At 51.8% G+C, this 17,176-nt stretch overlaps 1 protein-coding gene across 1 annotated transcript; it reads right to left on the bottom strand.

Moving 5' to 3' along the window:
• Positions 1–3,022: 3,022 nt before the first annotated feature.
• Hagh (hydroxyacylglutathione hydrolase) lies at positions 3,023–17,075 on the bottom strand. Its single transcript, XM_028760950.1, has 9 exons — positions 16,902–17,075; positions 14,573–14,748; positions 13,838–13,902; positions 11,077–11,194; positions 10,303–10,411; positions 6,609–6,712; positions 6,219–6,320; positions 3,704–3,783; positions 3,023–3,276 (listed from the first exon to the last, which is right to left on the bottom strand). Exons 1-9 carry the CDS (start codon positions 16,975–16,977, stop codon positions 3,177–3,179), a joined length of 930 nt encoding a protein of 309 aa, XP_028616783.1. The 5' UTR covers positions 16,978–17,075; the 3' UTR covers positions 3,023–3,176.
• Between the last annotated feature and the right edge of the window lie 101 nt (positions 17,076–17,176).

The raw sequence follows: 17,176 nt of genomic DNA on the forward strand, positions 1-17,176 counted from the left end.
AGTGCTCATGAACATCTAAGTGGTGATTCCGATTCAGGTGAATGACATCAACATCTCCAGTTACTGTGGCTGGTGAGTCTTTGCGCTCCGGGGACTGGGCCCTAGGACGAGGAAAGAGCTGGCCACCCCTAAGCAGGTCAGGTGCTACTGTTGTCCCCACCCCGTGCCGCCCATCTAACTCTTTATTCTCCTCCTGGCCTTTGTTTCATCTGAAGCTCTGCCTCCGCCTCCACACGAGTGGGTCAGCCAGAAGCCTGCCTCTTCCAGCTGGACAGACACTAGTGACTAGAAGTTCAGATCATGAGGGATGGGAACACAGAACACAGAGTACACCAGGTGCCTTCCAGCTGTGGTGGATGTGGTGGGGTGGACCCAGGGCTACTTGTGTGACTTTCATCTAAATTAAAAGTAATTTTGTTTTTGTTTTGAGACAGGATCCCTCTATGTAGTCCTGGCTGTCCTGCAACTTGATCTGTAGACCAGACTGGCCTTGAACTCACAGGTACTTCTGGCTCTGCCTCCCAAAAGCTGGGATTAACGGCATGCGCCACCACGCCTGGGCGGCTCAAAGTAGTTGTTATGTCCTTTGTGGTTTCCCAGCCATTGAGGGATTCACAAAGGGACTCAGTAACACGTCACTGACATAATGACTTAGTGCAGTTCACTAGATCAAAGAACAGCTAACATTCAAGAGAGGGACGTGAAAGCAGGTCTTATGAATTAGGACTGGGGACCACGACGGCCTTCAGCTGTAGGTGCAGCTCTTGCTCCACACCCTCTGTGCTCCCTGCCGACTAGGCCCCTCCTTGTCTGTCTCATTTCTGACTTCTGGTTAGCTTGATTACCTTTGCAATAATGCCCTGTCACTAGGTAAATGGCTTGCCTCCAGATTCCCAATTGTCGTGTCTGCTGACACCTCCCAGGTAGCACTGTAGTCTCACAACTCACACCCCACCACCGGCGATTCCTCCTGGGCCATCACACTGCTGGTGGACCTACCTCCACCTGGAGTCAAGAATCCTGGTGGAGCAGGAGTGTGCTTCCTGCTGGACCTGCCGCTCGATCTAAACCAAGGGCCACAGGGTTCACACAGCCACCGCCTGTCTCTGACAGCCAAGCTGCCTCCCTACTCTTCTGCCCCGGGGCCTTTGCATTTCTCACTGACCCTGAAGGCTGGAGATTTGTTTTTTCAACTAAGTTTGCTCTTGGATAGCTTTGTGCTTATGTATCAGGATACACACACACACACATACACACACACACATAAACACAGAGACACACACACATACACTTTGTTTTGGCTTGTTTGGTGTTTTGAGACAGGGTTTCTCTGTGTAGCCTGGCTGTCCTAGGACTCGCTCTGTAGATCAGGCTAGCCTCCAACTCAGAGAGCTGGGATTAAGCCACCACATCGAGGCTTATGAATGCATCCTTATCCCTCTCCCCTCAGCCTCTTTCCCCCCTCCTACTTCTATACTCTCCCCTGCCCTCTTCCAACACATTTACATAAACATGGCTTCTTGGTTGAGGCCTCCCTGGCCATCGGAGCTGGAAGGGTCACAGCGAGCACGTGCTGCACTTTTTCCTGTTTCCCTGAAGCATTGTCTCCACTGCCCACTCTCACTCTCCCATCCCCGTTCAGCATGGCCTCTGTGTCTACTCACTAATTTCCCTGAGACCCCAGTGTCTGTTTCCCCACAGGTCAGGTGCCTAGGGCACCACAAAAAACGGGTGGCTGGGGTGGCCACAGACCTGCAGAGGGGACAGTAGCGGAGACTCACTCCATTCTAATGACCAGGGACTCCTCCATCAACCACTCCACTGTATCCAATGTGGAAACTGAGGCAGAAAGCTTGGTGGTGGTATACAGCACCTGTATGCCGGGTCCTGTGACTTCATCAGCCACCCCACATCCCTCATTTTAGAGTCGGCTTCTGAGACAAGGTTTGTCTCTATAGCTCTAGCTCTGCTGGGTCTCTTAGACTAGTCTGGCCTTGAACTCACATTCTCCTGCCTCTGCTTCCTGAATGCTGAGATTAAAGCACACACTGAGATGCTCAGCTTCTAGTCTCTTTTATAATTAAAGTTCTCCTAAGCTCTGTGGTGTCCTAGGAAGCTAATAGCTGGGGGAGGAAAAACCTTGAGTCCACAGCTGGTGGGTCAAAAGTATAGGTGGCTTGAGTTCTACCTGTGTGGCCAGGGGACGAGGTAAGGGCAACTTTTGTCCTAAACCTTGGAATCTTACTGCCCAGGCTGCAGCCATCGGGACTGCAGGGCAGTGATGCAATGCAGGGCAGCTGGACAGACAGTGAGGCTGGTTAGTGGTGGGTGCCACACTGCAGCTACGTCTCCCCGGCCTGAGCTGCACCTCCAAATCCAACCCCGGGTGGCAGCTTCCCAGGATAGCCAAGCTGGTTCAACTCAGCACATGCAGAGCTTCAACCTCTCCCAGAAGGAGACAGGACAAGGTGGAGGCCAACAGGGACCATTAACACGCTCAATGACAGGCTCCAGGCTGCTTCAGGGCAGGGGTGCCAGTGTAACACTTACTGAGAATTCAGGACACTGAGTACAGCCATGGCCTCCATGGCAGCCAACCCAGAAGCTGCCTGTCCTAGAGAAGGGCCTTGGCAAATGGCTAGCTTCATGTCCATCAGAACCCTGCCACACAGAGGCCCAGGCTTCAGGCCCCTGACAGGCCAAGCTGAGACCCAGGCTGTGCCACAACCTGCTCTCACTGACATAGAAGCAATCTCGTGAAAATGCCAACACAGACACACACAGGTACTAATTCCTGGAAGTGGCTGCTACTCGTGAGGCTAGTCAAAAAAGGAAGAAAAGCCCAGAAAGGTGCCAGCCATCTCCATCCCAAAGAGCCAGGATATCAAGGAGCCTACCCAGCCTCAGCCCCTTCCTTTGCACCACTTTAACAAACTGGGGCAAATTGGATGTCGTGCGACCATAGGACCCTGAGGTTATAGACCTGTAGAGCCAGAGGTAATATAGAGTCCATAAGCAGAGGTTATGGGAATAAATACTTTAAACCTTTTTTCTCTTATAAATATGCATTAGAACATTTGATAACACAAGCTAAGGGCTCTGAATTAACTTAAAATTAGACTATATCCTGCATTAGCAGCAGGGCAGTCAGTTAAAAGTCCCTGTCCCCGTCTGCCTCAGTCCCGAGGCACCTTGAATTGGTCTTTCTCCCTGCGGATGGCCCTCATGGTGGTCACGGGGTCTGTCTCACCAGCATGCTGCTGGACAGTCTTCTCCCTGCAGAGACAAGAGAGAGAACAGGCTGCAGGCAACACACAGCCTGTCCCAAGAGCCTGGAGCAGCCTCAGGCAGAAACTGCTGGGACTAAGCAAGCCCAGCAGGGCCCCCAGCAATACACAGGGGGGAAGCCATCAGTTCCACACTGCCTACCCAGAGGCCCAGAGCTTCAAGGATCCTTAAAGAAAGCCCTCCAAAGCCTCTCCCTGCATGGGTCCTCGGTCCCCCACATCCTTGTAAGATGCCAAGAAAAGCACATCACATTTATGGGATAAAGCCTGCCTCTTGGGTACACTTAAAAAAGCTGGGGTGTGAGGGCCAGGCCCGCTCACTTCAAGATGGGCCCAGCCCTAGTTCATCTTGTGTCATAAAGCACGAGCTACCACAGGAGGGTGCGGCTGAGAGGGGGGCCACACCACAGTCTTACTTCACTCTCATGAAGGGGTTGTAGGTGAACTCTTCTGCCAGGGTAGATGGCACCGTGGGCTCCCCGATGGCATACTTCTCCTGTAAAAGATACCACTGTCACACAGGAATCAATGGGTCCCACCTTTCAAATATCTCAGTGACCTACAGCAAGAGCAGGCAGGTAGACAAGTGTGGTTCTGGCTGCTTTGAGCAAGGCCGGGCTCATGGCAGGGAGGTGCAGTGGTCTTGGTGTCCCCAAGGGTCAACTGTGGCACTACCGTGCCAGTCCTGTCTCTATGCTGCCTCTGAAGGGTGGGCAGTCCTGTCCTCATTACTGTCAACTTTGTGTTCCATACAACAGAAACAAAAGCAAAGATAGCAAGCCCCCCAACAAGAAAAGCAGCATGGGAGGGGAGCAGTGAGTGACTTGGGCTCCCAGCACAGGATGAGTGGGGCTTACTCCCCACACCAAGAGCTCCCAGGAAGTACCTGGGCAGTGGGGAAGCAGTGGAGGCACTGGCCTCCACCTCACATGGATAGCCTTGCTCTTGAGTACCACAGACCATGGCGGAGACGATGCTAGCACGGCTGAACCAAAGTCGAGGAGCTCATGCGCAGGACTCCCCACACAGCTCTTGTCCAACTACTGCTGGCTAACACGGAGGGGCAGAGCTGGGACAGGAGCTGCAGCCGCCCACACAAACCTCCCTCCCGCCAGGACACACAAAGCCAAGGGTTGTAAAAAAAAGGCCACTCACACTAATGCTCCGTTAGTATGCAAAGCATCAGGAACCACAGGCATGGAGAGGGAAACATTAAACAGCAGGAAAATTTCCAATGTACAACATCAGCTTAAGAGTTAAACACACATTTGGCTAACGGTTCAGCAAGTCCATTTTTAAACAGTCCCAAGAGCAGAAACAAACAGACAAACAGACAAACAAAAAGCATGAGCAAAAAGACACACACAGGCATTCACGGCACCCTTATTCATGATAGGAAGCACACAGAGGGGACACCCACAGCTAACAGATGAACTCCTGGAGTGAGCCATGAGACACAGGCTGAGCTGAGCGGGAGCTGGAGAGGCCAGGAAGAGCCTATGGGTCTGTCACAGAACCCTCTAGAGAAGGGCAGCTGAGTGCTAGAAAACAGGTCAACTGCCAAGCAAGGTGCTGAGAGTCAAGGGTGCCTGGTGGGGGGAAGGGGTGGAGAGGTGGCTCAGCAGTTAGGAGCACTGGCTGCTCTTGCAAAGGACCCAGGTTCAGTTCCCAGCACCCACATGGGAACCTTCAACTACCTGTAACTCCAATTTTGGGGGCTCCGGTGCCCTCTCTTCTGGCCTCCACGGGTACCAGGCATACATGTAAGTACATTCAAGGAAAACACTCACATACAAAAAATCAAAATAAATCTTTTTTAAAGAGTGCCTTTCGCCTGGCAGTGGTGGCACACGTCTTTAATCCCAGCACTTGTGAGGCAGAGGCAGAGGCAGGCGGATTTCTGAGTTCGAGGCCAGCCTGGTCTACAGAGTGAGTTCCAGGACAGGCAGGGCTATACAGAGAAACCCTGTCTCGAAAAACAAAAACAAAAACAAAAAAGAGTGCCTTTCACATGCATGTGAATTACCCTCAAAGCTGCCTGTCTGGCACTGTGAGGCCTGCATTTGATCCCGAGCACCAAGGGGAAATAAGGAACAAAATAAGTTGCCGAGCAGTATGGACAGTGTGCACACAGTATGCCTTTATGAGAATACTAAATGCATACTCTTAAGATGAATACAACTAACTAATTAAGTGGGGGTTGAACATTTTTCTGAGGTGATGACTTTGATGTGCTGCCTAGGCGGGCCTTGAACTTGCAGTATGACTCTTCAGCCTCTTACATAGATTAGATATGTGCACCTGACTCAGTATTCTTTGTTGTTCTGAGATAGTCTCATGTAGCCCAGGCTAGCTAAGAATGTACAAAGTAGCTGAGGCTAGTATGGAACTCCTGACTCTCTTGCACCACACAGCCTTCCAAGTGCTGGGATTACAGGTATGCCACTTTCTAGCGTTACTTTGTAACCCCCTTCCTGATTTCGAAAAGATACTGGATAGTGTTTATTTTTTGACACAGCAAACCTGGGAAGCTGCACCTCCCAGGTGTGCACAGCTCACCAACATCTATGGTGAATGACAGGAAGGAGCCACTGCCTGGGGCTCAGGGGTGCCATCCCGGAGGTAAACCCCTTCAGATGAGGATCTGATAGCAGAAGCAGGTTCCTCACATAGGGTTCAGCTGACCCACTGCTCAGTATGTGTGGAACAAGGCTGGACCCTGTAGCTTGGGGCTCTTATGCTAAGATGCAGAGTCTAAGGCCTGCACTGTGTCTTCCAGTCAGATTTTACTGCAGTGACCAGCACTGAGCTGGTGATACCTAGCTTCCACCTGCTGTCCAGATCGTGCTGTGTGTCAGCATCCAGGCCCTTGGAAAGGCCCTGTGCCATGACAGGATCCTAAGCCACGCTCTGGGACTCAGTCCCACTCACCTTGGCCCAGGCCAGTTTCTCTTGAACGGCGGCATTGCTGGGCTCCACGTGGCGTGCAAACTTAAGGTTGTTTACGGTATATTCATGGCCACAGTAGACTTTCTGGGAAAAAAAAAAAAAGCCAACACAGGGCCATGTCATGTTTCAGCCTGACTGGGTACCCCACACAGTGAATGCACTAGAGGACGTTATACACAGAATGACTACTAATGAAGGCTGTGGCTCCGCCCACTTCTCCCCTCAGCTTCTAGCTGAGGCTGGCCAGAGGATCCACCACACACAGGCCCGCTGGGAAAGCAGATAGTTCTTAGGCCTGAAGGGCGAGGCCAGCATGCAGCAGCTCTGTTCCTGGAGCATGCAGGGCTTTTGGGAAAGGGAGGCACTGCCTACCGTGTCTGGAGGAAGCCGGCCCAAGACTTCCAGCAGCGCCTTGTACATCTCGTCTGCAGTTCCCTCATAGAACTTCCCACAGCCAGCAACAAACAATGTGTCACCTGAAAAAACACAGCAACAACATCTCAGGGTCAGCTCATACACAGGCATTCTGCTCCTGGAGCTAAGCCCCAAACTCATGGACAGGCACCAGAACATAACCCACAGCCCCCACCCCAGCACTAAGAGGCATCTTCACCATATGTACAAGGCTGTCCACAGCGTCTCATCCTGTCAGTTTCAGCCAGAGCCACTAGCCCACTGTCTGGGTCTGGAGCCCAGGGTACCCTGACCCACCCTCAGGGCCTCAGTCCCACCACAGTTGAAATCACCACAAACCCAGTCCACATCCACCTCTCAGCAGCCCTTCCTGGGCCCCTTCCCTAGATCCTCGGATGCCCGCTCCTCCTGCATCCGTGTCTGACGCTTTCTCTCTTTGTTGCTGAGAACACCTGAGGCATTCCTTCCCAGACCCCCAGATGAGCACTGCTCTTGGGCTTCCTCCTGACAGCCACAAGGAGGGATTCCAAACCTGAAGCCCTAAACTCATCTGTCCTAAACACTTCCTGCCAGTCTGTCCCCAGCACTGTCCCCTGTTGCCTCTCAGTGCCCAGTCTGCCTATCTCTGCCTAGGCAGGCTTTATCCTATACTACAGCTGCAGAAGAAGCCTGGCCCTCCTCCCACCACACCCTGTTGTTGGCTATACCCGCCACCACTCCCCACTCCTGCACCGCTCAGGTCAGGTGGAGTGGTGGCTGACTCAGATTTCCTGGGCTACTGAACAGTACATGCCTCACGGCTGGCCCTCACTGCTGACGCCAGAGCTTGCCCCAGTGCACCTCACTATGACGAAACCTCGAGTCACAGGCCAGGTGCTGCCCAACAGTCATGGCAGGTGCAGGACATCGTGGGGCCTACAGGATTGTAGCATCCTCCATGACATCTAGTACCTTCTGTCAGGATAGACATGTGAGACCCAGCCCTAAGCTCAGCCGGGACTAAGTGATGCAGCACTTGCCTAGGACATGGGCCTTGGGCTCCATCCACTGTGGACATAGAATGGGGCTGAGGGTAGAATGGGGCTGAGGAGATTGGTTAGCTGGAAAATGCTTGCTTTACAGGCATCAGGAACTGAGCCTCATGCCCAGAATTCATGTAAGACCCTGGGCATGCTGGGGTAGTTCCTCCTACCTGGAAACGTTCTGGGCTGATAAGAGAAACCCACCCCCACCCCACCATTAAGACAAAGTAGACAGTGTTGTCCTGGTTTGCTTCTCTGTCGATGTGAAAACCAACTCAGAAAGGGAAGGACTAACTCCATCCTCCAGCTTCCGTGAAGGGAAGTCGGGGCAGGAACCTGGAAGCAGGAACTGAAGCTAAGACCAGAGGACAACTGCTTACTGGCTCCCTCAGTTTGCTTTCTTATAGAACCCAGGACACGTCTGCCCAAGAGAAGCACCACCCACAGAAGGCTGGACCCTCCCACAATTATTCATCAAGAAAATTCCCCAGACTTGCCAATCTAATGGAGGTGGTTTTCTCAATTGAGTTTTTTTTTTTTCTTCTCAGAAGACTAATTTATGTCAAGGTGACAAAAAATTAACCAGCACAAGTGTACCTGGGGAACACTTGTGAGAGCCAACACACATACACACACACACCTGGGGAATGACAGCAAACATACACACACAGAGACACACATACACACAGAGGATTGACACCTAACACACTCAACACACCACACACACACACATACACACATATACACCACACATGCACACACCACACATGCACACACCACACACACCTTCCCCCAAGGCTGGCATGTCCTGATGTGGCTTCCCATTATTAGCCCATGACAACCTGAAAAGGAGGTGCTGTCAGCTGCTCTCACAGACACTGACAAAGAGGCTGTTGCACCACACACAGCCATGCCAACAGGAGTGGGCTAGCTGAGTCTACCCCTCACTGATCCTTGACGGTCGTAAGCTGAGGACAAGATGCTTATCACCGTTTTCCCACAGCAGAACTGCAGTTCAGAAAACCCAACCAAAGCCACCAATCATGACCGAGCATGAAAACACAGAGGTGCTGTCCTGTTCCAAGCTACGGCTCTCAATTTTATAGAATAGTTCTCAACCTGTGGGTCCCAACCCCTCCACGGGGTCATGTATCATAGATCCTGCATATTAGATATTTATACTGGGATTTGTAAGAGCTGCAAATTACAGTTATGAAGTAGCAATGACAATAATGTTATGGTTAGGATCACCACAGCATGAGGAACTGTATTAAAGAGTCATGGCATTAGGAAGGTTGAGACCCAGTGCTAAGCAGGATGGAGGTGAGCCCAGGGCCTGAGCATGAACCACGTAGTGCCAAGATGGAGACATGAAATTCAGGTCAGGTGTGCTGGCTCACACCCGTAATTCCTACGCCCGGGAGGCAACAGACGGGCATGGGCTAGAAGGGGGCTGAGGAAGACCCAGGGGTTCCAAGTGTCCTTCCTCCAGCCTTGCAGGGTCCTGTGATCCAGGCTAGGCCAGCACGAGGCAGTACCTCCGCCCTGGCTCAGGTGACATGAACGCAGTGACCCCGCAGAGCCAGAAGCCTAACTTTGCAGTGGGAGGTTCATGAGGCCGAGTCTGGGGCAATGTGTGCAATTCACACTCAGTCCACAGTAGGTTTGTCCAGAAATTAGAGGACTTTTCCACATTTGCAGAAAAAAAGGAATCCGTGCTGGCGCTTGCTGACTGGGAGCCTGTGAAGCAGAACAACTAGACGACAGCACTGAGCAGCCTTGGCCGAGTGGGGGCTGGGAGCAGGGGACCAGCGTGTGCAGGGGGCCCGGTGCCTGCCCCCTACAGTTGTGATGCAGTGCATGACAATGTGCTGCCATCCCATGGCAGCCACTGGGGTTCAGAGCCTGGCTGGAGGCTGTGCCTGCTTGTCCTTAACAAGGTCGTACCAGGGCTTTGAGGTAAGAGAGGTTGGGTGGAGACTTAGATCTCCTTTGGGAAACATGAAATTGTCCAGGCCCCCAGCTTGTCTTAAGACACTCTACAGAATACCAGGCTTTTTATGTCCAATTTTGGTTTTTGATAGGTTTTGTGTAGCCCAGGTGAGCCTGGAACTTGTGGCAATCTTCTAGAAGTTAGAAGTTCTTCTGGCTCTGTGGGGTCACTGCTTTCATGTCACCTGAGCCAGGGCGGAGGTACTGCCTTGTGCTGGGCTAGCCCGGATCACAGGACTCTGCAAGACTGCAGGAAGGACACTTGGAACCCCTGGGGTCTTCCTCAGCCCCCCTCCAGCCCATGCCAATTGGTTGGCTGCTAGAGGGTAGGGATGGAGTTTGCACAGAGGGGAGAACACCACAGACAGGGCTGTCCCCCTCAGACCCCTGGTGCAGCAGCCAGGTACACAGCAGCAGACCATACTCAGCTCAGGGCTCCTTTGCACTCTATAGTTTGAAGCAAACCCCAGGTTCCATCCTGGGGGCTGTGGCTTCCTTCTGTGGGATGTGGGGCTGGAGAAGATGCAGCCCCTGCTAGGTCTGACAGGGAATGCCCTGCTTCTCTGCACAGGGGTTTTCCCTCACACAGCCAATGCCAAAGAGAGTGTTCACATAGAGCTCCCAGCCTCCTCACTCACCTGTGAACACAGCAGACGGCTCTGAGCTACCAGGCTTGCTCACAAAGTAACAGATGTGCCCCGAAGTATGGCAGGGTGTTGACAGACATTTGACACTGAGAGACCCCACCTGAAATAGAGGCCCTGGGATGAGCCATCACAAATGGCAGCACTCCTAATGGCCCCACCCCCACCTCTGGCTGACAACCTGAGTGTGCTCAACCCAGGGTCTACCTGTATTCTAGACACCTGCAGAGCAACCAGGCCTTGTAGCTGGCCTCTGGACACAGACACAGAGGAGCAAAGTCTCTCTGCTAGGGGGCGGCCCTAGCAGATGCAGATGCTTCTGACTCCCCTCCCCCACCCTCTACAGCTCTTTACTTCAAGGGTTCAAACCTAAAGCTGACCCAGCAATGCAAACATCCCAACAAAGAGATTCAACAAGGTGTATACTCTTTCCACATCTGTACAGCGTCTCTTTGCTGAAGTTGCTCACACCCTCACCAAGTTTCCCAAATACTGCAGCTGCGTGTCCTAAGACACAGCTCCACCACCACATCCGAGAAATCAAAAAGATGCCACAGGGCCTCTGTAAGTTCTCCAGGCCACTCTGTGCCCTTCCCCAGTGTCCAGTCACACACTGCAGTTGACTTTCCCACTATGCTCTCAAACAGACGACTGGTCAAGCTGAGGGAGGCTCTTGCCTGCCAGCTGCCTTCCGAATGATGCCCGGGGACCCCGCATCCCGCAGGCCTGCTCGCCTGCTCTCTGCTCTCCCCATGGCTCGGTGTGTACCTGCAGTGTGGAAAGGTGTGTGACCTTGTGAGTCAAGGCCCCGATGCGATCATCACCTCCATAAACCTTCAGCCCAGGTTCCAGCTTCACCAGCTTCTCGTTCCCACCAGCATGGTCCCTAGAAAGTCAAACGGGAGGCCTGGGGTGACCCACTGAGATGGAGCGGGCTGCTTGCTTGCCTTTAGCACTTGACCAAATGGAGCTCTCACTTGACCTATACACTTTCCAGTAGAAACAGGCGACCAGGAGCCACTGTTTACCTGCCATTTGGTAGCACTGAAGACAACTTTCTCAGGTGCCCAGCATGCCCCTGGACAGAGGAAGCAGACTCCATTCGGAGTCCCAGGCCTGGTTTCACATGATGTGGGGCACAGGAAATCACCTGGAGAGCTCCCAGTTGCACAGAAGGCTCACAAGGTGAGGGGTTGGGCACCAGGGTGGGGATGTGGGTTGGGAAGTTCCCCCAGGTAATCCTAATGCACAACCCAGTTTGAGGCAGCACTTGGCAAACGTCTAGAAGCCCACCTGGGGGAGATTTGCATGTACGGCACAGGACAGCCAGGGTGGAGGCACCTCCTAGACACACACCAGGGATTCCCATGGTTCCCTAGAGAGCCCTTTCACCTTTCAAAAAGACAGCAGTAGAGAGCAGGGCTGTGATTACAGCCACGGCTAGGAATATCCCACACTGTGAGTCACCTTCAGCTCCAAGACGAGGAATGGAGACACCTATGTCCTGTCAGCCCCTTGACTACTTCACTCCATAGTAAAACAACCCGTGAAGCAGCAGGCCTCTCGGTAACAGGAAGGAACACATGGCCCAGCCCTCTGCTCCACTGCCTCCGGGACAGCAGTGACACAGGCCAGAACACGCACCATGGCCTCATTAACTAAAAATGTCACTACCTGACAGTCCTGTGGGCCACAGGTCAAACCTGAGGCCCAGCCTTAGGCTTGATGGTGGCATTAACGAGAGAAGGTGATAGAAAAATCTAGAATCCTCCACATGATCAGAAAAAAGGCATCTGAAGTAATAGTTGCTGAGGTGGAAGAGAGAACGCAAAGTGTGGGAAGGGTTTGGTGGCTTCAAGGCAGCTCCCACCAGATCCTCAAAGGTGGAAATGTCAGCCACAGGAAGCCCAGGGGCACGAGTATGAAAAACAGAGCAGCCATACTGGGAGGCACAGGCTAAGACTAAGGCTACCTTCCCGTCCCTGAGGAGCCTCAGGGGACAGGCCATGAGACCCTGCTCAACCAGCCACACAGACAGAGTGACAGGAGCACAGGCCAAGCTTCGCTTACATCACTAAACCAGTGGGAGCTCCCACGACAGGGTCAAAGAGAAAGGCTCTGGCTTTCTTCATGGAGTCTTTTAGAAAAGAAAGAGCCAAGCAAATGCTTCTTCTGCCTTTGAAGACCCTCAAAAGATCTACACAGCAAGTGCTAGGCCAGCCAGGGACCCTGGTTCAAAACAACAACAACACAAAAAAATAAGAAAAGAAGAATAAAAGCCAGGAATAAGGCTTTGGGCAACAGTATCCCAAAGCTGCAAGTTCAAGGCCAGCCTGTCTCAGAGTGGAATCCCATCTCAAAACACCAAAACCAACCAAACAGCAGAAGCCAATCACCACACCTCTCACAGCCTGGAACTCACTATATAGACAAGATTACAATTGATATGACCATACTCATTAAACCCACAGGGCTCCGCTTGCCTCTGTCTCACCATTTTGATGGGTTTGGGTTTTACTTGTTAAGAAAATACTGATGCCTACCTACTCCTTTTTTCTCTGACATGGATGGATACTAATATCATGGTTTTTTTCTCCATTTATTCATTTATTTGTTCACTTTACAACCCAATCGCTGCCCGCTCTGGTACCTTTCTTCTCTTCACTTTTTATGAGCCTAAGATATGTGAAGATGGCCACTGGGGGTCCTCCTGTGGCCAGAAAAGCCTATCTTGATGAAGACAGCAGTAGACACTTGTGTCTGAGGGTGCTGGCCATACCCTCTCTCCTCTTCACAAGTCACAAGTACCTCACCTGAAAGTTGCCACCATTAGTGGAACCCAGAGGCCCAAGGGGAAGAAGGCAGGTGTAGTGAAATTTTTGGTTTCTTTTGAAAAACACAGAAATCTTATAAGAATGTGTTTTCATTTTAACCCCAGGTGTCGGATACAGGGCTGCTTCAGACTGTCCCCAGCAGGTGACTAGGATTTGCCTCAGGCTCTAGCAGACGTGTGATTTTGCCAGCTGCAGTTTCTGTGAGTGTGTGATGTCTGGAATTCTGGGAACTTTTCAGAGAGTGTCCAAACACTAGGGCCGAGAGGGGGTATTGCTCATTGGTAGGTTGTTGGATGGTTGCTGTTGGTCATGGTTTGTTAAGTAGTCTTGCATAAAGATAAAAGAACAGGAAGAAGAAATTATATATCCTGTAGGCTAAGAGATCAAACTTGCCCCAAGTAACTGGATGCCCCTAATCAGCCGGAAGTAATCTAACAATAACTTCACCCCCTTGCCCCTCTTTGCTTTTCTCTCTCGTTCCTAGTGTTAGGGAGTTGAAAGGTGGAAGAAAGGGGGTGAAGGGTGGTAGAAATGAGAACCCACAAAATAGCCAAAAGATACGCTACAGGCAAGAGCCTTGGTGCCTTTTCAGAATCCTTCCTGCTTAAAGGTCTGCCCTGATCTAAGTACAGCAACTTCCCAGGTGAATGACAGGATACTCCCCCCTGCCCCCGCCCCCCCCCACAGGTACTTACCAGTGATGGTGAGTGGTGAGCACTGTGGTCAGCTTCACACGGTGCTTTTTCACAGTCTCTATAACCTAGAGCCATGAGGAAGGCAGAGTAAAGGCCGGTCACACTTCTGAGCCCAGCTCACCTGCCCGCAGAGCGGGTGCTCAGCCCTCTTCCCACCTCTGCTGACTGACCGACCACACTCCAGACAACAGGCAGAACTTAATTCACCCGTAACCTATCCACACCCCAGTGGCTCCAACTGAGATTCCCCACAGCACGGGGCAGAGCATGGAAGATGAGCCAGATCTAAGGACTCACATAGGTGCGGGCAGAGAGACTTAACAGCGTGTGTCTGGCTTGCCAAAGCAGCCTGAGGTCTCCTGTGCCCTTCTTATTACCCCATTTACCGGCGGCTAGACAACTTTTTTTTTCTTGTTGTTTGGTTCTGCTTTTGTTTGTTTGGGTTTGGGGATTTTTTTTTTTTTTTTTTGAGACAGGATTTCTCTGTGTAGCCCTGGCTGTCCTAGAACTTGTTCTGTTGACCAGGTTGGCCAGAACACGGAGATCCACCTGTCTCTGCCTCCTGAGTGAGAGGATTAAAGGCGTGTGCCACCACTGCCAGTTGACAACTTTGCTTTGGATGAACTATTTCCACCTTGCTTCCACAAAGCCCTAAAGACTGTGGTTGTAGCCCGTGTGGATGAACACTGCATACAGGATGACAGGGTGCAGGGAGCCAGAAATAGCCTCACACACCTTCTGCGGTTGCACTGGGTCCACAATGGCAGCCTCCTGGGTGTCCTCATCAATGATCAGGTACATGTAGTTGTCAGTCAGGGCAGGCAGTAGCTCAACCTTCATTATGTCTTGCTGCACAGTCAGATTCTTCCTGAAGTCTGTGTGACACAGAGAGAGTCCCAACAGGGCCTGACCTGAAGAAACACACAGGAGGAACCTCAGGTCACTTCACCAAGACTTCAGAGCGACCACACCCCTCGCACCCAATGGCTCAAGAACTGGCTTTCCGAAGCTCCTGTGAGGGATATCCTTTCACTACATCCTTCAGAAAAGCAGAGACTGACTAAGTCAGCCTCTCTATGATACAGAATTATTATTATTTTTTTTTGTTAGGGGAAAGGTACTTTTTTAGGTTTGGGGTTTGGTTGATTGATTTTTAGGTTTATTTATTTATTTTATGTATATGAGTACACTGTAGCTGTCTTCAGACACACCAGAAGAGGGCATTGGATCCCATTACAGATGGCTGTGAGCCACCATGTGGTTGCTGGGAATTAAACTCAGGACCTCTGGAAGAGCAGCCAGTGCTCTTAACTGCTGAGCCATCTCTCCATCCTGATTGGTTGATTTTTTTTTAATTGATCTTGCTCTACATCCCTTTCTAGACCAAAATTCACAGTGTAGTCCAGGCTGGCCTTAAATTCAGCAATCCTCTGTCTCAGACTCTTTCATTTGAATTTGTTTTCTGTAGTGGAAAGGACAGAAACTCAGGGGCTCCGAAACACAATACAAATGATTTACACCTCAACCTGGACTTGGGATCTTGGTATTTCTTCTCAAGAGTTCCCACAGGGTGTGCTACCTTCCCGTGGTGTGACACAAGCCTAAAGATGGCAGGTCACGGCACCAGAGTGTAGTGCTCACTCTCCAGTCATGGCCTCTGCACTGACAGTTCAATCCTCTACACCTGCAGCCCTTCTCAGGCCTTCAGCCAGAGGACAGAACCGTGTTTTCTCAGTATGGCCAGTATAAAAGAAAACACAGCGCCAGCTCCTGAAGATAAGAAACTGCTGTTTGGGACTCAAGCATGAAGGGCACAGAACTCATCATGCAAGGATTGTCCTGGGGTAGAGCAAGGAGGCATCAAGTGACCAAGGGACAAAACTATACTCCACCCAGTGGACAGAGGCCAAAACATTTTCAACTATCTACTCTAATAACCAAGGCCAGCAAAATTAACCAAACTCTACTTTAATTTGTGCTGCCTCGGGTGAAACCCAGGGCTTTAAGCATTCTAGGGAAGTGCTCTGTCACTGAGTCACAACCCTGATCCCCATTTCTCCTTTTGGCACAACAGCTGGGCATTTTCCAGACCCTTCTCATTTTCAGCAAAATACACATTTCTGTAAGATCGGGTTTCTGTAATATTTGAATTCCTCTAAGCCCTAGCACTATCCAAGCGGATGGACAGCAGAGGTTGAAAACAGGTGAATACGAGCCCTTTTATGTAAGGCAGAATACAATAAACACTGCATGGATAAAGATCATGTTGTTAACTAGTGCTCAACCCACTCTAGGTCGGAAGAGAGCCTGACTGCTCTGGAGAAGATGCGATCACTCCTATGGAAGAAATTCATCGCTCCCAGATCCTTAGTTTGCAACTAGGGACATTCTGCTTGAATTGAGATCACAGACCTGCATCCTGTGTTCAAGGCCAAATCCACAGACTTGTCTTATTTTGCTCAAACGTCAAAAGACGTTTCAGAGAGTTTCCTCTTCTCACCGGGCGGGCTTCTGTAGCACCAAATGCTGAGCTTCCCACTCCATGAGCAGCTGCTCAGCAGTAATTGTACTCTCGCCTAGCTCTTAAACAGCCTTCCGCAGTGACACTAAGGGGTATCCCTTAAATGGACAGACTCATACTTCTGGGATTCTCAACGAGCGGGGTTCTTAGTAAAGATGGTCCACACAATTTCAATCACGATTGTTCCAAAGTTCCCAGCTAGCTGAACTCAGGCTGGCCAGCTCCGGGACTCTGGCAACCCACTGTCACCACATCAGTTAGACGCCAAGAGGAAATGCTGACTTAGAAACTGAAGTCGCGACCCTAGAACTGGAGACCAACTCCGGCCGGGAAGGGAGCGGGTGCCAGCCCCTCTGCCTCGATTCCGGGCCACGGACCCCGCCAACGCCAGATGCCTATTCCAAGGCCCTCAACACGCCCGGCCCCGCTTCTCGCCCACCCGGCGGCGCTCAGCACCTGCGCCTAGAGACAGCGAGGGCTCGCCCAACCGACGTCCGGCCTCCGGCACCCGGCCGCGCCGCGTCAGTCCCTAGACACACTTACCCAGACCGCGGCGCGCGCAGGCGGCTCCCAGCGCTGACAGGCTCCGGAGGCACAGCGACCCGCGACCCAGCACCATGACCCACGGGGTGCACAGCGGGGTCGCGGAGTCCGCAACACCAGCGTCGTGGGCATCAACACTGGCGTTGGCGACTGCAGCCAATCAGTGTCCTTCTCGTACTGCCCCCAACCAACCAGCTCCCGCTCTTTACCAATAGGCCACGCCTCAATCCATCAGTGTCCGCCCATAGAGCTCACAGCCAACCACTGGCTGTCTC

This window comes from Grammomys surdaster, unplaced genomic scaffold, assembly GCF_004785775.1.
Source record: "Grammomys surdaster isolate TR1022 unplaced genomic scaffold, NIH_TR_1.0 126612, whole genome shotgun sequence".
Taxonomy (NCBI): Eukaryota; Metazoa; Chordata; class Mammalia; order Rodentia; family Muridae; genus Grammomys; species Grammomys surdaster.

Coding starts and splice junctions, on each gene's coding strand:
- Hagh (XM_028760950.1), bottom strand. CDS start 16,977: ATGGTGCTGGGTCGCGGGTCGCTGTGCCTCCGGAGCCTGTCAGCGCTG. Junction 6,321..6,608: donor GCCGGCTTCCTCCAGACACG/GTAGGCAGTGCC, acceptor TTTTTTTCCCAG/AAAGTCTACTGTGGCCATGA. Junction 3,277..3,703: donor AACCCCTTCATGAGAGTGAA/GTAAGACTGTGG, acceptor TTGTCTCTGCAG/GGAGAAGACTGTCCAGCAGC.